This window comes from Protopterus annectens, chromosome 17.part0, assembly GCF_019279795.1.
Source record: "Protopterus annectens isolate FY-2018-M chromosome 17.part0, PAN1.0, whole genome shotgun sequence".
NCBI classification, from domain to species: Eukaryota; Metazoa; Chordata; order Ceratodontiformes; family Protopteridae; genus Protopterus; species Protopterus annectens.
Window position 1 is genome coordinate 796,742,263 of NC_056751.1, and position 23,943 is coordinate 796,766,205.

The 23,943-nt window shown below is 41.7% G+C and overlaps 1 protein-coding gene across 1 annotated transcript in view; it reads left to right on the plus strand.

Annotated features, from left to right (window-relative positions):
- Positions 1 to 23,943, plus strand: part of LOC122791517 — a 167,343-nt gene that overhangs the window by 30,479 nt on the left and 112,921 nt on the right. The window contains exon 2 of the mRNA XM_044059259.1: positions 15,222 to 15,635. Within this exon, the coding sequence (XP_043915194.1) occupies positions 15,222 to 15,635 (414 nt within the window). The remainder of the gene's footprint in view (positions 1 to 15,221; positions 15,636 to 23,943) is intronic.

Consider the following 23,943-nt stretch of genomic DNA (forward strand, 5'->3'; position numbering starts at 1 on the left):
TATGGTGTAGTACTATGAATATGTGTACAAGCAGTACAAGACCTACAATGAAAAGTACCTATGCGTCTGGAATTGTAGGTAGTTTTTTTGACTTCTTTATTACACAATTGTTGTTTTAATGTTAGATTATTTCTGAAACTGAAACTAGGTGCATTACCAATGAAAGAATGTAAACAAGGAATCTCATGTAAAATGTGCCAATGTTGTTTAATAATATTAGTATACTGATTAACATTACTAGCATACTGAAAAAACGCTCTAATGCTATTATTTTGTGTATTATTTCTCAAATTACTGCTATCTGACGTAATAGAATTAGAAGATTGAAAATACGCTTTACATTTAGAGTCCCTGAGTGTCCAAGCATCAGAAATAGTTCTATCTATTTCATCCATATGATATCCTCTTCTTAAAAAATCAGTTTTCAATTTATTCAAAGCTAGTACTGCATCATTATCATTGTTGTGTAATCTTAATGTTCTGTATACCTGCCCCTTGAGCACATTTCTTGGAATGTGTCTAGGATGCATACCGGTTTTGTGCAGGTATGTATTTTTCTTCGTGGGTTTGTGAAAAATTTTGCTAGTAAAACCTGTCAACTCTGATTTGATTATATGTACATCTAAGAAATCAATCTCAGATGCTGAAAATTTGTATGTGAATCTCAGAAAATCAGTAGTTGTATGCAAATAGTTAATACATAATATAAACTCAGATATATTGCCTTTCCATAATAAAAAAACATCATCCACAAAACGTGTATACCATAGAAGCTGACTAATAAATGGATTCTTATCATAAAAGACATGTGTTTGTTCCCAGAATGTAAGAGATAGATTAGCATAACTATTTGCACATGGTGTGCCCATGGCAACGCCTATCTGTTGCAGAAAGAATTGTTCTTCAAAATATACAACATTCTGAGATTCACATACAAATTTTCAGCATCTGAGATTGATTTCTTAGATGTACATATAATCAAATCAGAGTTGACAGGTTTTACTAGCAAAATTTTTCACAAACCCACGAAGAAAAATACATACCTGCACAAAACCAGTATGCATCCTAGACACATTCCAAGAAATGTGCTCAAGGGGCAGGTATACAGAACATTAAGATTACACAACAATGATAATGATGCAGTACTAGCTTTGAATAAATTGAAAACTGATTTTTTAAGAAGAGGATATCATATGGGTGAAATAGATAGAACTATTTGTGATGCTTGGACACTCAGGGACTCTAAATGTAAAACGTACTTTCAATCTTCTAATTCTATTACGTCAGATAGCAGTAATTTGAGAAATAATACACAAAATAATAGCATTAGAGTGTTTTTTCAGTATGCTAGTAATGTTAATCAGTATACTAATATTATTAAACAACATTGGCACATTTTACATGAGATTCCTTGTTTACATTCTTTCATTGGTAATGCACCTAGTTTCAGTTTCAGAAATAATCTAACATTAAAACAACAATTGTGTAATAAAGACGTCAAAAAAACTACCTACAATTCCAGACGCATAGGTACTTTTCCTTGTAGGTCTTGTACTGCTTGTACACATATTCATAGTACTACACCATATATTCATCCTGTTAGAAATTTTACACTATATTCTCATTCATATGCCGACTGTAAAACCACAGATGTTATTTATTTTTGTTTCTGCCAAATATGTCATGCCTTCTATATAGGAAAAACAAATAGAAACTTAAAGGATAGAATATTGGAACACATAAGAGACATCAGAAATAACAAAACTACTAGTGCGCTTGCTCAACATGTTTTAAACACTGACCCTTCACACTCTTTCAAGTTCTTTGTTTTACAACATATACACAGAAATGTGAGGGGAGGAGATATAGAAAATTTTACAGAGAGCCGAGAACAAAGATGGATTATCAAGCTCAATGCTGATAGATATCCAGGCTTAAATGGTTGTACATCACTGGTTCCATTTCTTAAAGCTAGACGCCTTCAACACAATTAATTTTTTGTATAAAATATATATATATATATATATATATATATATATATATATATATATATATATATATATATATTTCTTTTATTATTTATTTTGTATTATGTATTCTTTTTATATATATATATTTTTTTATATATGTATTATATATATGCATTTTTATGAGATTATTTAATTGTTTTAAATTAGATATGCATAAATATGAATATACTATGCATTTTTATTTATATGCATTTTTTATATATATGCATTTTTAATGAGATTATTTAACTATTTTAAATTAGATATGTATAAATTTGAACACACTATACATTTTTGTATATATATTTTATATTCATATGCGTATTTTACAATATTCTTGTCATATATGCCTTTAAATTTTCAAAAGTTGTATGATGTCACTAATTGAAAAAAATTTTTGACTGAGAGTGATATAAAACAAGCAGTTGAACAGTTAATTCTTTGTCTGATGAAGCAAAGAAGGTTGCGAAAGCGCTCACCTCTCCTTTTTATTTTGTTTTTATTTTGTTTAAATAAAGACGTTATTGTGTGGTACCCGGTATAGTGTTTTCTCTCATATATTTTTCTTTTTTTATATACTGGGTTTTACCTGAAAGCCATTTTGCTTTTCGTTTATTAAGAAGATAAACATCTAGCTACGGCGACTTCATATGGGTAAACAAGGACATAATAAGGTATGGGAAAACAAGGACATAATAAGGTATGGGAAAACAAGGACATAATAAGGTATGGGTAAACAAGGACTTAATAAGGTATGGGAAAACAAGGACATAATAAGGTATGGGTAAACAAGGACTTAATAAGGTATTGGTAAACAAGGACATAATAAGGTATGGGTAAACAAGGACATAATAAGGTATTGCTTACAAAAGAAGTCCTCCAAAATTGCTTTTATTCTAAAATATACCCCATATTTGCTTTCTTTAAACAGAAGGACTTCAGCTGTGGAGAGAAGCAATAACATATAAGGAATCGAAGGATAAATGATACAGACAGCAACCTGGGAACATTTTACTTTCAAAGTAGTTCTTATATTGGTATAGGTCCTTATTAGTAGCACAAATGTACTGCTACATTATCAAATTCAAAGGCCTGAAAACCACTTTGTTTAGATACACCTGTTTTAAAAGTGCACAAAATACACATATTTCTTTAGTATTTATTCCATACAAAATTGTCACTCATTTGCAGTACACAAAACTCACAAACATCCTTATTAAAAGTAAGCAAAATCCAAACTCTTGGTGATATCTCCAACTGTTACTGTAAATTTGTTGACTATTGTAAGTGTTGTAGGATTTGCATTTGACCACAAGGCATTTTATTCAATGTGGCATACAAATTAACCTACCAGTCAAAGTAACATCCATAAAAGTGACATTTGACCAGATGGACTAAAAAATTATTAATCTGGGCTTGGATGAACAGAAGGACTCAGTGTGTCTGTGCATAATGATTTCCAGAGAAACGCTCTATGCAGTGCAGTCAAAAGCTAATTATAAATGCAGCATGAAAGGGATAGAGCCAGCATGATGAACAACGGGTCACTTAAAAAGTAGACAGGGAGCACTAGCATGCACATTAGTCCTATAACTGCATGCCGAATGAAGTGTGGTACTACAGAGTGCATAGCTGATATGGATGATGCCGTGACAAAGCCATTCTACTGTACAAGAAACACTGTGAGTGGCAGTGCACAACGCTGTGGTGGCTAGTAACAGACACTGGTGTATAGTGTCCAGTCAGAACACCAGTCTGAGTGGCAGACACTGCTCATCATATCAATGTGGAAGAAAATGAGCAGAGCAAACAGACTGGAAAAACAGAGGAGTGGCCAATACGCAATAGCAGGTTCGGGATGGAAGGGTATATTTTTTCAAGGACAAAGCCCTTCTTATTACTAAAAGAAAAGGGTAAGTGAGGACTGTATCAAGGGATGCTTTTGGATGGGATAGAAGATAAAGGCTGAATAGAAGAAGTAGACAGAAAACATGGAGCACAGACGGACAGGGATTGTCTACATACAAAATCGAGGACACTGGATGACATGTATAGACGGAGGTTATAGACACCTGGTTAGTGTTAAGGAGTAAGCAATGGATGCATTATGTGTAAAGACACAGAATGGAAAGGTAACACTAGGGACAGGATAAGGTGTGCTTCTAGCATGATTGGCTTCCAGACTGGCCTAGGGAGCAGCGTACCCCAGGGATCACACATATGGGTGGCAGGCATCATGGGCTGATTCTCCCTAGGATGGCTAGTGGCTGGGGTCTGCTGACTGATTCCTTAACTGCTTCATAATATGCTCATTGTTTCCAGTGCAGATGTCCAGCTTCCTGTGAATCTAAGTAGCCACCAGCCTATGCATTTGTTCTGGGACAACACAGATGACAACTCCTGTCTGTCTTCAGTAGAGAAGCCTTTGCCCTCCTTCCTGAGAGACTTACTCATAATGCATCAGTGACCCTCAGTTTGCCTGCATCAAGAATAACCATTGCCCCTTCTTGAAATACAACTTTGAGGCCACTAGTGACCTAGCATCACCTACGGTGGCTGGCAATGACTGAGCTGAATGTGGTTTTGTCTCCCTCTCCTTTTCTGCATCTAATGGACTTCCACATTGGAGACAAAATGGGAATAAAATGACAAGACAAATCTATGCCATGAATACCATTGCAGTTTTACACTGGAACCCTATCCAGCACTCATCCTGCTCTCTGGAGGGTTACTTCTGTCTTCTGCATATTTGAGTGACATTCCTCTGCACCCAGAAGACAAATGATGCACTAATCATAGATGGACAATACAGAAGACAGTAGGATGTAAATACACTTAAAATGCTTACAGTACAGTTCTGGCTGCATTCCCTGAAACTCTGTCTCCTTTGCAGGAGCTGGAAAGGTTGGCACTTCCTCAGGACTATGTAACGGTGTCTGCATTGCTGATATTAATAGGTGAACCAGGCACTGGTTTAATGAGATCATCATAGCATCCCTTTGCTGGACAAATAGGAAATCCTGCTTTCTTTGGCATACTATGTTGAAGTCCTGTGAGTTGTATGATGAAGCAACCATGGCCACTCACTTTGTCCACTCAGAGAACAATACGGTGCTCTCATGCACATGAACTCGCATTTCTAAATCATGTGTCATGCAATGTAGTGCTGCAACATGGATTTACAGACCTGGTATACAAGCACGGGTGTCATATGCTTCATGGTAAACCATACATACATGACTTGTGCTGCTAGGTGTGGGTAGTGTAGTACACAGAGTAAGTGATGCAAAGGCATACACATTATCTGGCTTCTTTTCCATACCCACCATACTGATTACTACATTTGAGTGATATAAAGTGCTGCTGCCATCTCACACAATATGACTTTTAACTATATTAATAGGATTTAGTAGAATTACAATAAAAGTGCTGTGGGCATGGAGCATGAGAGAGAGAGAGAAGTATGAGAATTAGACTGGAAATGTACCTGTTTCACCCCATGCAGTGCTTGTGGTGCCCGTCAGGGGGGTAAGAGGGTCACTGTGTTGTTGTGTGTGCACCTGGTGCATATGCAAGAGTAGGCCACATATGATTTATGCTGCCTTAGATATGACAAACACAGTAGTGATTCACAGGAGGCACATATGTCAAGGCCTCTTGGTGTGGAGGTATCAAGACAGCCTGACATGTCATAAGTAGGATCAGCACTCAGTTTCTCAGCACTCGTGTGTGTGTGTGTGTGTGTGTGTGTGTGTGTGTGTGTGTGTGTGTGTGTGTGTGTGTGTGTGTGTGTGTGGTTGTGTGTGTGGTGTGTAGGGGACTTGTGAGGAAACTGCATGGGGAGTACCCTGGTATATAAGGTGGAGGATTGTTATGTCCCAACATATCTGCATGATTACCCTAATGTATACTGTGGTAGGCCACGCCTATTGGTAACTGCAGGCAGTATCCTGGAAAATACCATGGAGAAGGGCATTGGTCATTGGCAAATGTTTTAGCCAAGCACATATAGCCACAGAATGACATGGTTTGTCAGCAGGTATACAGGTGCTGATATGGCCCCTTTAGGAAAAGAAGGAGGCAACACCTAGAGAAGTTCTCAGGATGGGATAACCGTGTGCTGCTGCAGGCCAGTTCCATGCATGCAAGATGCCCACTAGCTAGAGATTTTGCAGACTATGTCAGGGACCAGCTCCAGAAGGACATGATTAAGATGCAAATGCCATGGGTGGCCAATAGGTGTGAAAGAAAGTTACAGGTGTGATCTCCTGTGCAAAGCAAAAGTCTTAGAAAATTGTAGGGGACAGGACCACTACAGAAGGAGGGCTGCTAACATTAAAATAGCTGTCAGAAGTGGGAAATATTTGGACTATTTCTCTGGGAAGAAGGAAGGCCCCCCCCCAATACAAGGTGGTAGCACGGATGCTAGTGTTGGGCTGGCACTTACTTCCTCTGTGTCAGTAGGGGAAGTGCAGTGCTAGTACTGTCCAGTACAGTAGGCTATGACACAGACCTATTCAATAAGTAAAGAAGATATGACTGTCGGCTACCTGTATCCTTCTAGTCACCTATGGTCTGAAGGTCGAATACCAGGTCTAACAAGATGTCTTTTCCAAACCGTTTTATAGCAATGGTTCTCATGAGTACTAGTATGCATGCCACAGTGAATTACTGAAAGCATATGTCTGTGAATTTACAGTGATATTTTATTTTTTGTGTATTCAAAACTCCACTGGTGTAGGGTGTAGGGTCCAGCATAGTGGGATAACAGAAGGCTGATATCAACACAGTAATTGTGGCTGATGATGATAGCAACGGGAAGGTGACATAGTTGCATGACACGATACTGTCTGAAACAGTCTAGAGAAGTGAACTTTCATTTCTACAGGGACATAGATCCCTGTAGATATAGTTGCTTAGTGCATAGCCACACCAGAGCCTGATGTACCTCCAGTGACTGAAAGCCCCAGATGAGCTCTATCCTTGTACCTACCACATGCATCCTCTAATATGTTCATCTCATCTAACATCAGCATATCCACCAGAGGGAAGAGATGCAGGGGTATCCAGTACTGCAGTGACTTGGCTCCTGCCACTGATATTCAAACAGTACTTGCAATCAAGCAGCAGATGTCTAGGTCAGTGATTTAGACACAGATAGATGTCTATGCACACCACTGTGAAACTGGCAAGTGTGCTTCTGAGAACATTTGTCAGCTACACAGTATCCTGGAGCATTGGCAAAATTAGGTGGCACGTCACAGATGGCAAACAGTGCTTCCACGTATGTATCTATGCAATGCATTACAACTTCTCTTCCACCTGACTCAACTTGCAGTATGATACCCAGATGGGAGGGTTTGTGGGCATGAGCTAGATATACATGGAGAGTCACATGGCAAACACATTTACTGCAGACACACTATCCGTGTCACATACTAACACAAGGCCTAGCAGCCCTGGACATGGATGATGATGATGTTTGTCAGGCTGTACTCATGGGATATCTCCTCAAGGTATTTTAGCAAGCTCCTGTAGTTCCAGCCCATCCTTAGCATAGGATGGAGCCAGGTGTGAAACAGATAGCTGGCAGGGTAGACACTAGAGATGGTCACGTAGCTGCTTCACAACCCTGTCAGTGGAGGATGTGATCCCTGATGACCCACAATCTTCCAGACTTGTAGGTTATCAATCTCACTTCCAGTGAGCATGCCCCACATTGTAGTTTTGCAGTCAACTGTCACTGTGTCTCCCCAACTTGTGCAAGTGGTAATGACTGTGCTTTGCCCACTCCCTACACTGTGTGGGTATGTTGATGCCTGATGCACAATGTGACCAGACCAGGCACTGCTCTGCATAGCCTAGTCTGTTGCAGTGTACATCATTTTATTCTGTGTTGTTGTGTCATGACCCACAGTTGTAGACCATTTGTAACCACTTTGCCAATACTGCAGTCTATTGCACCTATCTCTGCCTCAGTTTTGGCTTCAATGATGCAGGGGCATTTTTTTATATACCCTTCCTAGCCTGCTACTTCTGCTGAGTCATATAAGGCGTGTCCTGCTTGGTGTTATTTAGCTTTATAGCTTGTTCTTGCAGGATCATATACTTTTGCCTGGCACACACTACAATATTTTTATGTATGTCTCAGGACTGTACTGTAGAGTCTCCCTGGAGGTATCTAAAATGATGGCATTTAACTTTCAGCAGTCTGAGGGAGCATTCCATAATATTTCTCATTTCAGCATGGGTCTCGTATGCCATTTCCTCCATGTCCTGTGGGTTGCAAATGGGGGGGTCATTATCCTGTTTAAGGTCACATCTGGAACTGCTGACAATAGACCAAACACGTTATATGTGGCCTGCTCCTAGTGTTCATAGTAGTTGTCTGTTTAATCCATTCTGTTTGACATGTTTGTGTGCCTACCCACCAAGTGACCCTTTGGGATGTCCCTTTACAGGAAACATTGGTATTGGTCAGATGTGTCAATCCTGTGAATCATGTGAAATACATAGGTGGCATATGGGCACATTAGGTAATGCTCTAGGCATTATAGACCACTTGGCAGTTCACTGAGTGGTAGCCTTCCTGTTTATGTATTTTTATGTATCTGGATTTTGTAGGACCTTAACAGTAACATGGATATAATCTATGGTGCCTCAAACTACTAGAAAGCATGCAGTCTCATACAGTATGTAAATAGTTGTCCTTTCTCTCATCTGACATTTTTGGGATCCTGATATATTTCTTTACATACTGCAGCACTGTGGTGGCAAATTGATTAAGTATTTCTGAGGCAGATGCCTGTGTTATAGCTAATCTGTCCAACATAGGTTGCTTAGAGGTTTTGACTAGAGTGTTTACTTCATCCCTGTCTACTGTGAAGATATCACTTATCTACTGATATGTAAGATATTGCATGTGAGTTGCTGGTTATATCTTACTCTTGGCACAGGTGGCCATGACTCACAGCATTGCTACCACTTACTGTGACAGCAGCTACCGACACATGCTGATGAGCTGCTGCTACTATGCCTAAAATGGTTGCCATCATACTTCATTATACTCCATAGATCATAGAGTTCAAAATGGGTGGGTATGAGCATGCAGCATTCCTATTTTAGATCTATAAATCAGTCTGCCATAGTGGTGTGCAGCATCTGTGTATTCTGTCGCTCATTTGCATGGGGAAATTCTCATTTGCATATTGATATGCAGTCATTTATATATGTTAAATATCACTGTTTTAACCATTGTGCTTTTGTGTGGTATTTATGTTTTTGAATTGCCCACACCCTCTACACAGCTTCTTCCTGAGCTGTTTTGGACTATGCATTGAAGTACTCCTGTATTCCTTTATGAATTGAATTCTACCCCTAGTGTCATTTGAAAATAGTGTATATTACCATAAAGACTTAATTCAGTGGAGAATAATGTTTGTGATTTTTAAATTCCATGAATGGACCACAAAGTAATAAAGCAGTCTAGGAACTAGATGTATGGTAATGGGCAGATTGTATTCATAAAATAGAAAGTTAAATGTAGAGAGCCATAGTGATGGCTCATGAGACAATTATTTCCTTTTTATTAATGACCTTGTAGAGTAAGTTGACGTGTCCGCAGATGACACCACCATTAGCAATAAAGCTGATAGTTTTCAAGACGTAACCTATCTAGACCAGAAATGTGGAAAATTAGAAACGCACTCTTGTTTATATTATAGAAACCCAAAAATGGATTCATTTATGAGAGGTGATTACCCTGCCATTTCCAAAAAGGGAAATATCACAACAATAGAATTTGATGAGGGAGCATCCGAGCGATAATCATGGTTATATGTCTCAGGTGTATCTCTAAATGTTTCAGAACTAAAAAACATTATTTATGTAGCTATAAGGGTAAACTGTTAAAAAAAATCACTGGCTTTGTAAAGTCTCACTTTCGTTGACTGTTATATTGAACAATTCCAATCTGCTAAATTTATAGTGGCGATACTTGACAGGTCCCAATGTATTGCTGAGCACACTGGCTTACAAATATTTATTGGAGTATATTTAATGTGTTCAGATAGGTTGATGAACAGGCCAAAAATATGTGTGTGTGTGTGTGTGTGTGTGTGTGTGTGTGTGTGTGTGTGTGTGTGTGTGTGTGTGTGTGTGTGTGTGTGTGTGTGTTTTTAGCTCCTACTCCTCGAATACCTGTATACACCCTCTCTGTCCTTTTCTTTGTTTTATTTCCCTTACTCATAATCTTGCTTTGACTCATTTCGTCTGCCTGTCATATCTGCTCCACTTATTACCTCTAAGAAATACTTTTATCACTGCCCTCCCTCTTCATCGTCTTCCACTATTTGAATGTTCCATTCTGACATTTGCTTTGAGTGAATGATAAACTCACACACTTACATGTCAGCACATTTGAATGCTACATGATATTGTATGTATCATGTTTTAATGATGGTTTATGTGTATTATTCTACATGTCATGTATGAAGGGCCACGGTGGTGCAATGGTTAGAGCTGTCGCCTCACAGCAAGAGGTTCTTCCATTCGATTCTCGGCTGGAGCACCTTTTGTGTGGAGTCTGCATGTTCTCCCCGCGGTTGAATGATGTCTAAAGACATGCAGGTAGGTACTTGCGTGAATGGGTGTGCCTTCTTTGAAGGTTGGGCATCGGGCTGGCAACTCGGCACCGTAAAAATCCACTGCCAAGCATTAGCGGACCGGAGTTCCGCTGTGTCGACCCATAACTGGGAAAAGCCAAAAGATTCTACATGTCATGTATATTAATATTTGTATTAATCTATGTATTTACAGTATATTGTAATGTGACACCAGTTTTCACATATGCATATGCATTTTCTATTCTTTTGTTTGTGGAGCTTTTTTCCCAGGTCTGCTCTGAAAATGGATACAATTATCCAGCTGGAATTTCACAGCAAACAAATGTTAATAAATAAATAAAACCTTCAGTCAGATTTTGGTAAAAGAGATCCTGCAAATCCTGACAGATAATACATCAGTCATGTGGTACATCAACAAGAACCTACTCATACATGCTGAGCAAACTGGCAATAGAAGCAAAAGAGATCTCCCAAGGGGCAGCCATGACTCACATTGCAGCCTACACCCTTTCCCAAGAAAGCATGTTAAGACAGGATGTGCAGATCACAGATAGACTCACACTGATGGATGTTATAAATGGATGTCTTTCTGGATTCAATCAATATATGGGATACACCACAAATAAACCTCTTTACCTCAACTTGAACAGGTAACTGAAGAGGCTATGCTGCAGAACAGCAGTCCCAGAGGCCTGGAAGATAGATGCATTCCCCTGCAAATCCAATCAACATGTATTTTTCTTTATGCTTTTTTAGGGCATTACAAAAATTCAAGGAGGAGAGGTCAAAAACTATTGTGATAGCACCCTTTTGGCCAAGACAGCACATGTTGTGTCCTCTGCACAACCTATGAAGGAGAAGTGTTAAGTGTTGTTTCAGTGTGTAGACCTTCTGACCTTAAACATGGGTAGACCTTCTGACCTTAAACAAAAGGCATATTTTGCACTCCAACCAGGATACTCTAAGGCTGGCAACTTGGTTGGTTTCACTATAATCTCTCTATTCTAAGGACATGCTAAATATTCTGAGGGAGGCTAGGAAACATAACACAAGGACATTATTAATAGCAAAGTAGAAAATAATTCTTCGTTTGGTACTTTTCCAGATGACAGACCCAAATATTGATGAAGTGGCAATGATATTGCATTATCTGCCAGACGATTTCAAAACTGTCCTTTCTTATGCTTCTAAAAAGGTTCAGTTTTGGCCCTCTCTCAGCCTACCTGGCTGTGCCCCCCCTCCCCCCCCCAGTTTGTACTCTAAGACTTTAGTTCTGCACTTCCTAAAAGGGTGTGCTAAAAGGGTGTGTACATATGTGTTAGAAATTTACCATAAATATTGATATGAGTACATTCACTGCTGCACTTTCCCTTTGACCCTTTGGTCAGGGTGGGTACCCATTTTATCCAGTTTTCACCTTCCCCCACCTCCCTACCAGATCTATCTCCATCTTTGACCTTGCCATACTTCTCAGAGAGGTCAACTGAGGATCTTTTGGGTGGATTTGTGGCAGAGGGGATTGCCCCATTCTGATCCACTTAGTCACTGGCACTAGGGTCTTCTCTGCTGGCTTTACAGACAGCTTTTTATACCACTGACATCCTTATGTGGCAGTGGGAGGGAGTAGGACAAAGTCCTGGGAGAAGGTTCAACTCTGGAAGTTAGGCCAGCTAGTAATGATACCTGAGATATCCAACTAGCGATGACTACATTAGTGAATATAAAATATCTTCAGCTGTGATAAGTTCCTAGCATAACTCTAGTTTTAGCTGTCAAAAAGTATGCTTGGTACTCTTCACGTGCATTTTGTCCACCTTAAGCACACTTTTGGATGGAGCTACGAAGACGAAGACACCCCTAAGTCTTACAACATCCAGAAGATTTTCCTTGGAAATGTAATATTTTTCATCCAAAGAAAGCAAGCATTACAGGCTATTGCAAAACTTCTCCTGAAAGAAACCTCTAGACCAGCAATACCTAGGCAGTGAAAAATCTGAAGAGAGAGAGGGTGAGAAAGAGAGCAGGATATGTGGAAACCTTGTTCTGTCTGTGTCGGTTTCTTTATAAGACATAATATCAGCATTGCTTCTCAAAGAGAAAATGTAAACAGCTGACAAATCCAGCAATGGTATGAGAAACAGAATAAGTGTAAACATGAGTGTAATAATGCTCTTTTATAGTGTCCTTCCTCAAAGAACACAGTCAGTTACAACAGCAATGCTAGCAAATAATCAAACACTGGAAACTGTGAAACTATGTTCTGCAATAAAACATATTGTTAGGATTAGCTGTCTGACTCCACCAAATGTAAACTTCTGTAACTTCTATGATGATGATGTAGTCATTCTTATAAATGAAATATTACATATATTTACAGTTTAATGTAAGTCATAGTGTATTGTTGTAACTATGTTAGTAAATAGTTCAACTTCCCACATCAAGCTAAAAATCCTTCTTTCAGAAATCCAAAAGAAGCTAAGTGTTGTATTGCAGCTGAGATTTATGAGTTCAAAGGTTTAAATGTTTTTAAAGCATGTCTGCATTTTTATGTAACTAGGGAACTTTATAGCAATAACCCACGCCTGGGTGTGGGTAATGCTGGATTTACCCACTGTTGGCGTGGTTTGGTCCCGAGGCGCCCGAGGACCAAACAAAGCTAACCGTGGGTAAATTCAGCATTACCCACACCCAAAAGTGGGTTATTGCTATTATACAATGGCATTATTTAAGAAAAAAAATAATTACTTTTCTTAAATATTGGCATTGTATAATGCCTCCTTGCTGCCCTTCCGCGGCTGTCTGGTATTCCGCGGAAGTTCTGATGTACTGCGCATGCCTACGCAGTACATCAGAGCTGTGGGCAAAAGCAACGGAGAAAGCAAGATCTCCGTTGCTTTTTACTGTTTTGCTATGTTAAATGGGTTTAACATAGCGAGACAGCTTTAAAAAAAGCAACAAAGAATCTCCGTTGCTTATTTTAAAGCTGTCTCGCTATCTTAAACCCATTTAACATAGCGAGACAGTTTTGAAAAAAGCAACGGAGAAAGCAAGATCTCCATTGCTTTTTACAAACTGTTTCGCTATGTTAAATGGGTTTAACATAGCGAGACAGCTTTAAAATAAGCAACGGACATCTCCGTTGCTTATTTTAAAGCTGTCTCGTTATGTTAAACCCATTTAACCTAGCGAGACAGGTTTAAAAAAAAAGCAACGGAGAAAGCAAGATCTCCGTTGCTTTTTACACACTGTGTCGCTATGTTAAAGGAGTTTAACATAGCGAGACAGCTTTAAAAAAAGCAACGGAGATCTCCGTTGCTTTTTTAAAACCTGTGTCGCTATGTTAAACTCCTTTAACATAGCGAGACAGTGTTTTAAAAAAGACTTATACTAATGGAAAAAGTCCGGGCGACCGGACCTTTTTCCATTAGTATAAGTCGATTTACAACGGGCACGCTGACCAATCAGCGTGCACGTTTTGGAATATTAATGGGGGGGGTCATGGTATAATAGAAAATATAGAAGTGATTTTAGAGGAATGCAGCTGGTATGGTGCAGATTTGCAATAAAATTCTATAAAATGAGATGGCTGACTGGCTCAGAGGGTTTGGCCCTGACTAAGGTTCCAGTGATCTGGGTTCTGTTATGAACTCTGAATAAAAGAAAGCTATGGGGGTGACTGACTGAGCACCTCTCCTTTCAAGTAGGAAGGTCAGAGTGTCGCTGTTTTCATGACTACCATTAGTAACTAGAGGCAGCAGTAAGAGCACCAAATTAGGGAAGAGACAGAGAGTTATAAAAGAGGATGCTGAGATCTGCATGATATCTGGATATTAAGCAGCAAACTCAGGCTAGGGGTCACTTTCTTCATACACTGGGCTCTTGCTCCTTGATGGTTTTCCAGCAGCACCAACAGCTTCAGTGTCTGCTTGGACGATCACTCACAATGAACCCCACAAGGGAATATACTGATGTCTACAAAGATCACTTTCCCTGCAGGGGGAAATTTCTGCCCTGGGGTGGCACACAGAGAGGAGGCCCCATAATACACATGGCTGTGGCAGAGTTGGGCTGACGAATCACTGGAGAACTTGAGGATGGCACTGACAGGCATGACTGAGGCCAGAAGTCTGGATTTCTTCATGTGGTGAAAAGAGATTTGTCAAGGGTGTTAATAATAACAGACCGAAAGTATCCCAAGAAATGTTAATAAGCAGGTTAATCATAAATAAAAAGTGGAATGAGAAGTGCGGCAGGTAAAGTACCCACATTTACTAGGTACTAGTGATTCTTATTTCTGAACAACTGGTACATGAATTAGAAGATATGATTTAAGGTTAGCAGAAGGAATTGAAATGATTTCTCTCCTTAATGAGAAACTTTCAAATGAGATGGTGATATTTGACATGTCAGAATGAAATGCCCTAATATTAAAAAAAACCTGTTACTTAAAAGGTCATTTATTATATTTAAGGATATACATGTATGTAATATAGTAATTATTGTTTAAATATTGTGCCAATTAAATAAACAAGGTAGTTCTCATTTAGCTTTTCTGTAACCTGTAAATTTATCTTTTTTTTTTTGACAGACTGAATTGATTCCAGAGGGGTTTGTTGCACTGAAAACAGACAATGGAAAATACTGGCATCTTGATTTGCTCTTTTTTGAAGGCCAAGTTGAAGCAGAAAAGTCCAGACTTGACTCCACCTGCCAGTTTTTGGTGCTTCCAGCTTCAAGTGGAAAAGTTTACATTAAGACTCCTCAGAACAAGTACCTCAAACGTCATCACCTCGCTGACACTAAATGGGAGATTCTAGAGTTAGCCAAAGGTGAGCCAGATGTTAGCTGTGAGTTCCAGCTACATAACAGGAATGGGAAGGTGTATTTTATGGCTGACAATGGAAAATACCTAAGTCGTGTCTGCCGTTTTGGCAAAGAAACCATCGAAGCTTTTAAAGAGCAAGTTGATATGTACTGCCTGTTTGAAATGGTTGAATATCAGGTACATTTTGTTTATTAATTTTAGTTGTTTTTTGACTGTGTACATAGATTATGCTGACACCCTACAGGAAAGCTATGTTCTGCCTGTAAGAAAATGACTGATGACACAACACCATTACCTATTGCATGACTTTTATCTGGGAAAACCTGAATCTAACCTGGTTTTCTACAGGAAAACTTGGCTATTTCTAGATATTCTCTGCCTTTATGTACTGTCAGCCTTGATGGTACAGTAGTCTTTAGAAACTGATGTCATGCATAACTGAAAATGGTTTTAAAAAACAGACTAGGAAGACTGGTGTAGTCAACTCAATGAAGAGATTTTAGTTTGAACATTTTTTGGTTTTATAACCAAACAGACATGCTTGCCTTTTTACACAAAGTACCAAATAATGTGACAGTACAAAATATTCACCTGTTTAAGGCACAGGTTGTTGTTGTGTCTTTCGGCTTTTCCCAGTTAGGGGTCGCCACAGTGGAACTCTGGTCCGCTAATGATTGGCAGTAGATTTTTACGTGCCGAGTTGCCGGCTCTGATGCACAACCTTCAACGAAGGTACGCCCATTCACGCATGTCTCCACACAGAAGACGCTGTAGCTAAGAATCGAACCGGACGTCTTACTGTGAGGCAACAACGCTTTAAGACGCAGGTGAAATCACAAAAATCAAAATAACAGAGAGAATAATGCACATCAGCAGATAAGTACAAAAAAAATTACCTTGCATATACATTCCACCAGTAAGCAATATACCTGTCCTGGAAGATATACTATCCTAGACATCCCAAAAAATGAATCATGAGACAGCCATCCTAGGTGATGTGAACATCAATTGGCATTCCATTGCAGCCAACACACCTTGTAATAGTATTAACCTGCACTGCGCTGATCTGTAGTAGTTAACTTCATTTGATCATCAACCTGTGGGTTTGGATCCAATATGGATCTGAGCCAGCTGCTTTCCAAACTAAGATCCAAGCTCCCCCCCTTACCCATACTACACTGCAACCTCCTTCCAACCCCAGATCTTGTTTGCCGCGGCTTCACTAAAATGTGATCTCTGAGCTCCAGGCAGGTAGAGTAGCGTTTTCCTTCTTTAACTGTGCAAAGGTTAGTTTAGTGTGCGTGGGTAGTACTGAACTTCCCTTTCTTCCTCCCCCCTGGGTTTTCCATTCAAAAAAAAAATAGTACAACTTTGTGTTTTTTAGTTAGTGTAGGCCTCTCTTTCCTGCCTTTGCTGTGTGTGTTTGTAGGTAGGGCTTTAATTAGCCTTATTTGTTGTTGTGGGGGTTGAGATGTCGGACCCTCAAAAGCAGACTTTCTCCAAATGCACAGAGTGTGACCATAAGTTGTCCTCGGGCCCTCCTGTTAAAGTGGTCACTACCCCAGACAAGACTCCTAAGCTGTCTTCCCCTCGGCTGCATTACCCTAGATTTTCTCCAGAGCCAGAGGAGGAGGTTCAGCCTGCTTCGAGGTCATCCTCACATCAGCCCTCTCGGCCGGTGTCGGTGGCATCCTCCAAATCAACAAGGAGCCTCTCGGAGGCTGACATGGACCAGATGATGAGAAGTTTTATACCGACTCAGTTGCAGATGGGAGTGTTACTGGCTTTCTCTCCCACCGGAGCGGGGAGTTCGGCTCCAATGTTTGCCCCGATAGCTCCTTCTCCGATCCATACCTGGGTTTCGGAGTCCCTGGATCCAAGGAGCCTCGGAGTCAGGGGATCGGTGCTGATGGTTCCTCCAACCTCGATGCCGGCCATGCCCTGGAGTTTGTCAGATCCTATGTTGGATCCGTGCTCTCAGAGCCATGATTTGGGTGTCGGATCTGGGGAGGGGGGGTGAGTGTGCCATTGGCTCCATTATGGTTGGGACCTCCCGGATTCGGCTCAATCCCTTCGTTGGATCCAAGGGGCATGGTTACTCGTCCTGCTAGTTTCAGAGAAGCCGGTTCCCCTTCGGCCATTGTTGTGGAGTGGGTTCTCTCAAGAGGATCGAGACCCCTCACTCTTTCCTCTGAGTCATCCCTGCTCCTTGGCTGCTGAGTGTGTCTTCTGTCATCCTGTCCTCTCAGGGACAGCCTGTGTCTGATATGGCCCAGATGGTTCCCCTCAAGGAATATGAAGCAGTTTGTGAGCCCTCCCTGGAGAATCCCCCCCCATGGAGGTTCCTCGGAAATGCAAGAGGAGGCAAATGGACTCCCCCGAGTCCCTCACAGAGGATACTGACTTGGAGGAAGGGGAAGGCTCCCCCAGATCACCTCCCAAAGATGTGTCACTTGGAGACATAATGGAAATCCTCCATCAGAGGGGAGGTTGGTCCGCCCAAATGCCTTCCTCGGACGAGTCTGTATTCCTGGAGGCATTCGCCGCAGGCCCATCTACCTCTTGGGTGCCCCCCCCCCCAGCTGATCCTGTGGTGGACCTCATTACCACCAGAGTTTGGAAGGAGCTGGACACTGTAGAACCTATACCTAAAAGGCCAGACAAGATTTTGAGCCCTCGTACAGACAAGCCTGCATGGAGTAAGGGTTCCCCAGTTGATGCCTGGTGGTGGTGGCCACTAAAAAAGGAGCTGGCGCAGGAGAGTTCCTTGGTCCATCCTCCATACAAGGAGTCTAGGGCGATGGATTGACTCTGAAAGTGGATGTATGCTTCAGCTATCTTTGCTATAAGGGCACTGAACTACATGGCCCACGTGATCAGACTTCAGCGCGACCTTGTGAAAGAGTATAATGAGTCTCCCCCAGAGTCCATTTTGGCCGAGGATAAACGTTCATTCTCAGCACGTATGGTCACTCTTAAGTCGGTGACTAACACATCCATGTGCCTACTCTCTCATGCCAGCAAGGGAGCTGCTTGGGAGGCCGGGTCCGGCATTGCCATGAGGCGTCATGCCTGGCTCTGGCTTTGCGATTTTTCAGAACCTTTCAAGGCATCCTTCGCGAAGGCCCCTTTTGATGGTTCGACCCTGTTTGGGAAGACCATCCGAGATACGCTAGTCCAGAGTGAGAAGGACGGGAAAATGCTGTCGGCCATCTGGATCCGTTTCTCTAACCCTCAAAGGTCCTTTTCCAGGAATCAGCCTGGGCAAAAGAAGTTGTGGTTCCAGAAGTCTCACTATTCCCTGGACACTCCGGACTCCTTTTCCCCTAGAGGCAGAGGGAGACAAGGTGGATGCCGGCCAGAGGCAGAGGGGGACCAAAGAATTTCGGGTCACGGGAGCCATTCTTGGATCAACCCGCACAGCAGCCCTGACGGGTTGCCCGACTGCTCCACTCTGGAGGCAGTCGGTGGGCATTTTTCAAAGCACCTAGCTCAATGGGAGTCAATAACGTCAGACCTCTGGGTGCTTTGGATAGTATCCAGAGGTTATTCCATTCCCTTTCTGATCAGTCCCTTACCTCCAAAGCACCTTCCAGATGTTCCATCCGCTCAAAGGGAGGTGGCAGCTTGGGAAATAGAAAAGCTGCTAAACAAAAGAGCAATTCATCTGGTCCCCCCAGACCAGTCTGGATCAGGCATCTATTCCAGGTTCTTGTTGGTGCCAAAAAAAGACGGGGGACTTGAGGCCGATTCATGACCTATCCACGTTGAACCTGTCTTTTGCCAAGGAGATGTTCCCGATGGTCACCTTACAATCCATCCTGCCATTCTTGCAGGAAGGAGACTGGATGTGCTCTGTAGACCTCAAGGATGCCATCCTGCCGTTCTTGCTGGAAGAAGACTGGATGTGCTCTGTAGACCTCAAGGATGCGTACTACCATGTTATGATGGGCAGGCAATCCAGGAGGTTTCTACGCTTTCGGCATGGAGCCAATCACTACCAGTTCAAGGTCCTACCCTTCAGTCTCACCACAGCTCCCAGGATATTTATCAAGGTCATGACAGTTGTAGTGGCCAATCTGAGACTTCAGGACATTCAGGATTGGCTTTTCACTGCCCCCTCCAGGCATCAACTTGTTCAAGCCAGAAATTTTCTTTCCTTCAGCTGTCATATTTACTGGGTATATCGATAATCCTTGCAAAGTCCTCTCTTCAGCCATTTCAGATTCTGGACTTCATAGGGGCAAGAATAGATTCTCTCCAGGTCAAGATATTTTTGACTCCAGACAGACTTTGGAACCTGACCCTCCATGTATTGGCACTTCTTCAGACTTCTTCACCCTCCAGCAGAACTAGTTCTCAGGGCCTTAGGGTCCATGGCAGCAGCTATAAATCTGCTTCCTTGCGCACGTCTGCACATAAGAGTATTACAGTGGATGTTACAAGTTCAGTGGTCTCTGTTATACCAGCCCTTAAGTTACCCGATTCCTCTAAGCAAGGTGTCAAAACTTCCAGGTGGCTTCAATCCCAGGATCTTCAGGAAGGATGCCCCTTTATTGTGACCCCACCCCAAGCCACGGTGACAACAGATGCCTCCAGTCTATGGTGGTGGGGCACTGCTCAGGCAGGACTGTCCAAGGCCCGTGGTCCCCGAACGAGACCGTTCGGTATATCAATGTTCTAGAGATGAGGGTGGTCCTTCTGGCGTTGCAGGCCCTTCATGCTTCTGTTCCTCTGGGGACGATTGCAATTCAGTCAGACAATGTCAGTGATCTGGTATATCAAAAAAACAGGGGGGAACCAGGTCCTACCCACTTTGTCGAGAGGCCATAAGAGTGTGAGAATGGGCAATCTCCACCATCCATTTTCTGATAGCAACCCACATTCCGGGTTGGTCCAACATTTTGGCAGACAAACTGAGCAGGACTATCCTTTTACCCTATGAGTGGTCTCTGAACCCTTGTATAATGGAACAGATCTTCCTCAAGTGGGGTCAGCCTTGCTGCGATTTCTTTGCATCACCATCCATTGCAAAGTACAGCAAATTTTTTGCTCTGATTCCCCCTTGGGGGGGGGCATGTTTGGCCACATGGTCTTCTTTATGCGTATCCCTCGCTACTTCTAATGACAAAATTCTTGCAGAAAGCCCGTCGGTTGGGGAGCAGGACTATCCTCATAGCCCCATTCTGGCCTTGTCAAGTTTGGTTCTCTTGCCTACGGTCTCACCTAGTAGCTCCACCCTGGATATTCCATCCCACTCTGGATGTCATTTGTCATCCGTCTGGAATTCCTTCCCCGAATCTGGACAGCTTCAAGCTTACTGCTTGGTTGCTCCAGTTCCACTAATTGCCAGGACTCCCAGACTCTCTTCTCTTGTTAAGTCCATTCGGCGCACAAGTCCTCCACCCAAAAGGTGTACTGTAGTAAATGGAAGCGTTTTTCCATTTGGGCTTCTCAGAGAGAGTTGAATCCGTTTACCTCCCCAATTCCAGTGGTATTAGAATTTCTGTCTTAGATTTTCCAGCAGGGGGCCAACTCTTCCACTGTTAAGGTCCAGCTGGCGGCTCTATCCCATTTTCATGTAGGAGAAAATTCAGGTTCACTAGCTGCTGCCAGGATTTGTAAGACTTTCATCAAAGGTACCTTTTTGCTGAGGTCATCCGATTAAGCATCCTTTCCCTCAGTGGGATTTGACCTTGGTTCTTCAGGCCTTAGTTGCTCCTCCATTCAAACCTGCAGCGTCAGCTGATTTAAAATTCTTGTCGTGGAAGGCAGCCTTCCTGGTGGCTATCACCTCGGCTAGGAGAGTATCTGAACTTCAAGCCTTGTGTATGAAACCCCCATACTTAGTTTTTCATAAGGATAGGGTTTCTCTAAGGACAAATCCTTCTTTCCTCCCTAAAGTCACTTCAGAGTCAAATATCAGTCTATTAATCTCCCAGTATTCTTCCCTAATTTTCAAAACAAAAGGGAATACAAACTTCATTTGCTGGATAACAGACAGTTACGCTTTTATTTACATGGGACTAAACCCTTTCGTAAGTCTGATCAGCTATTTGTTTCCTTTGCCAGGCCCTTTTTGGGGAAACTACTTTCGAAGGTGATGCTTGCCAGATGGATTTCACTTTGTATTCTGCAGGTGTACAAGGATCATGGATTACCAGAACCAGACAGGGTTCATGCTCATTCTACTCGTTCTGTGGCTACTTCTGCTGCTTTCTGGTCCAGAGTTTCTCTGGATGACATTTGCTCAGCGGCCATCTGGGCTTCCTCTCACACCTTTATTACTCATTATAAGTTGGACATGATATCTAGAGGAAGGGCTTCTTTTGGTTCTGCACTGCTCTGGAATATCCTTCCATAAGGGCCTCCCAAGGTCTTTGGTAGCTGGGGACTCTGTCCCATGGGTTGATGATCAAATTAAGTTATCTAATTCAGATAAAAAAGTTATGTACTAACCATAACATTCCATCTGAGTAGTTAAACTTCATTTGTCATCAACCTTCCCTCCCTCCTTCCCCCTGACCTTAGTGGTTTGCAATAGTCCTTGGACTCAGACTTACTAGGTATTGTGAGCTTAGTCTGTGTGATCAGGTCAGGTTATGTCTCTTGGGTTGATATGTGTCACGTTGTGGGTGGCAAACTCGATCTGAGGGTTGGAAGGAGATTGCAGTGCAGTATGGGTAAGGGGAGAAGCTTGGAGCTCAGATCTTAGCTTGAAAGCTGCCGGCTCGGATCCATATTGGATCCGAAACCCACAGGTTGATGACAAATGAAGTCTAACTACTCAGATGGAATGTTATAGTGAGTACATAACTTATTTTTTTCTCAACTAATTAAAAGACCATCTCAGTATAACAAAGATTTCACTCACCAAACTACACTAGACTGAATCTTAGTATCTCACCCAACCAGTTTCTACTCCTTGGGTACATTCTCTGTTTCAGTTAATGACCATCTACCAGCATTTTCCATTAGAGCCAGTGCCCAGGAGCTAAAAACACACACACTGAAATTGGTCAGAAACCCATCTGAATTCGGTACCCCTAAAATAAACTGGACACCCATAAACCTGCTACCTCTTAATGATGCTGTCCTTTACATCAGTACTACCTTTTTAAACATTGATACCCGAGCCCCTTTATGGACAAAAAGAATAAAAAAAGACAATCCCATGGATTACCTGAGACTGTATTAACATAATGAAACAGAGACTAAGCCTGGAACACCTGGAAACAAAATAAAACCAAACAAAATCTCATTCTTTTCAAAACACTCTGCAACACCGTGACTAAGCTAGTTAACGATAACAAGAAATCCTACTACTCACACCTTCAGCTCCAACACAAATGCAACCCCAAAAAATTCTAGCACTCAGTCTCAACCCAGGTACAAAGAAAGAAGACTTCCCGTCACCCAACACCCCTTATAGATGAAGGCTTAAGTAAGTACTTTATTAAATCCATAGCAAACCTACTAACAAATAACGCAAACACGGGACCCCCCCCTTACTCTTTCTTTAACTTGAACACTAGTAACTTCCCATCATTTAATTCAGACTCTGCCCACAAACACACACAGAACTAACACTAAGACAACCAGTCCACTTTCTCATTTCAGCCCATAATCATAGCAATCATAAAAAAACTAATACTCAAACTAAAACCCTGCTCACCTCAGCAGATAATCTCCCACCACAATACCTTAAACTTGCCACCAACTCCGTTGCCTATTCAATCAGCATCCTAATAAATAGATGTCTATCTGAATCTCTACTCCCTGCCATGTGGAAATTAGCTCATATTACCCCTATCCACAAAGGAGGTAACTCCACCGAAACTTTCAACTTTCACCCTATATCCATTTTATCTCCTGTACCCAAAATTCTCGAAAGATGCATCCACAAACATAGGGTCATAGGAGGTTGCTAGGCTAATGACCCTAGATCCCTTTCAAGCCTCACCAAGTTTTGCCCTTATTTCCATGAACAGCACCTATTGCCCCTGTCCAAGAGGGACACAGGTGGAACCTCCGGGGTGAATTTATGGTTACACATCTAATCATCCAGATTGCATTTGAAGAGGGCCAATGAGGTGCCTTGCTTGACGTGAAGTGGGATTCTGTTCCAAAGGTGTGGTAACCTCTGGGAGACAAATCAGTCCCTCCAGAAGGCTCTATTAATGTTACATACCAGGTTAAGGCCTTTGAAGTGAGCAACCCATGTACCATTTGACTTACGGATATGCAGCATTTCCAATAAAGCAGGGTGAAGGATTGCCTTGTATGCAAGGTAGAGATCTCTGAGTAATCTGTATGAAACAGAATAAAGTGACAGTGATTTCAGATGATCCTCCTAGGACAAATGCTGAAGACCTTGAACTTTCCTTGTGATCAACCTTTGTAGTCTCTCCAATTGCTGCAGGTGCTTGGAAAGGTACATACCAAAAGAGGCACTGTACTCAATTATAGGCCTGATGAGGGAAGA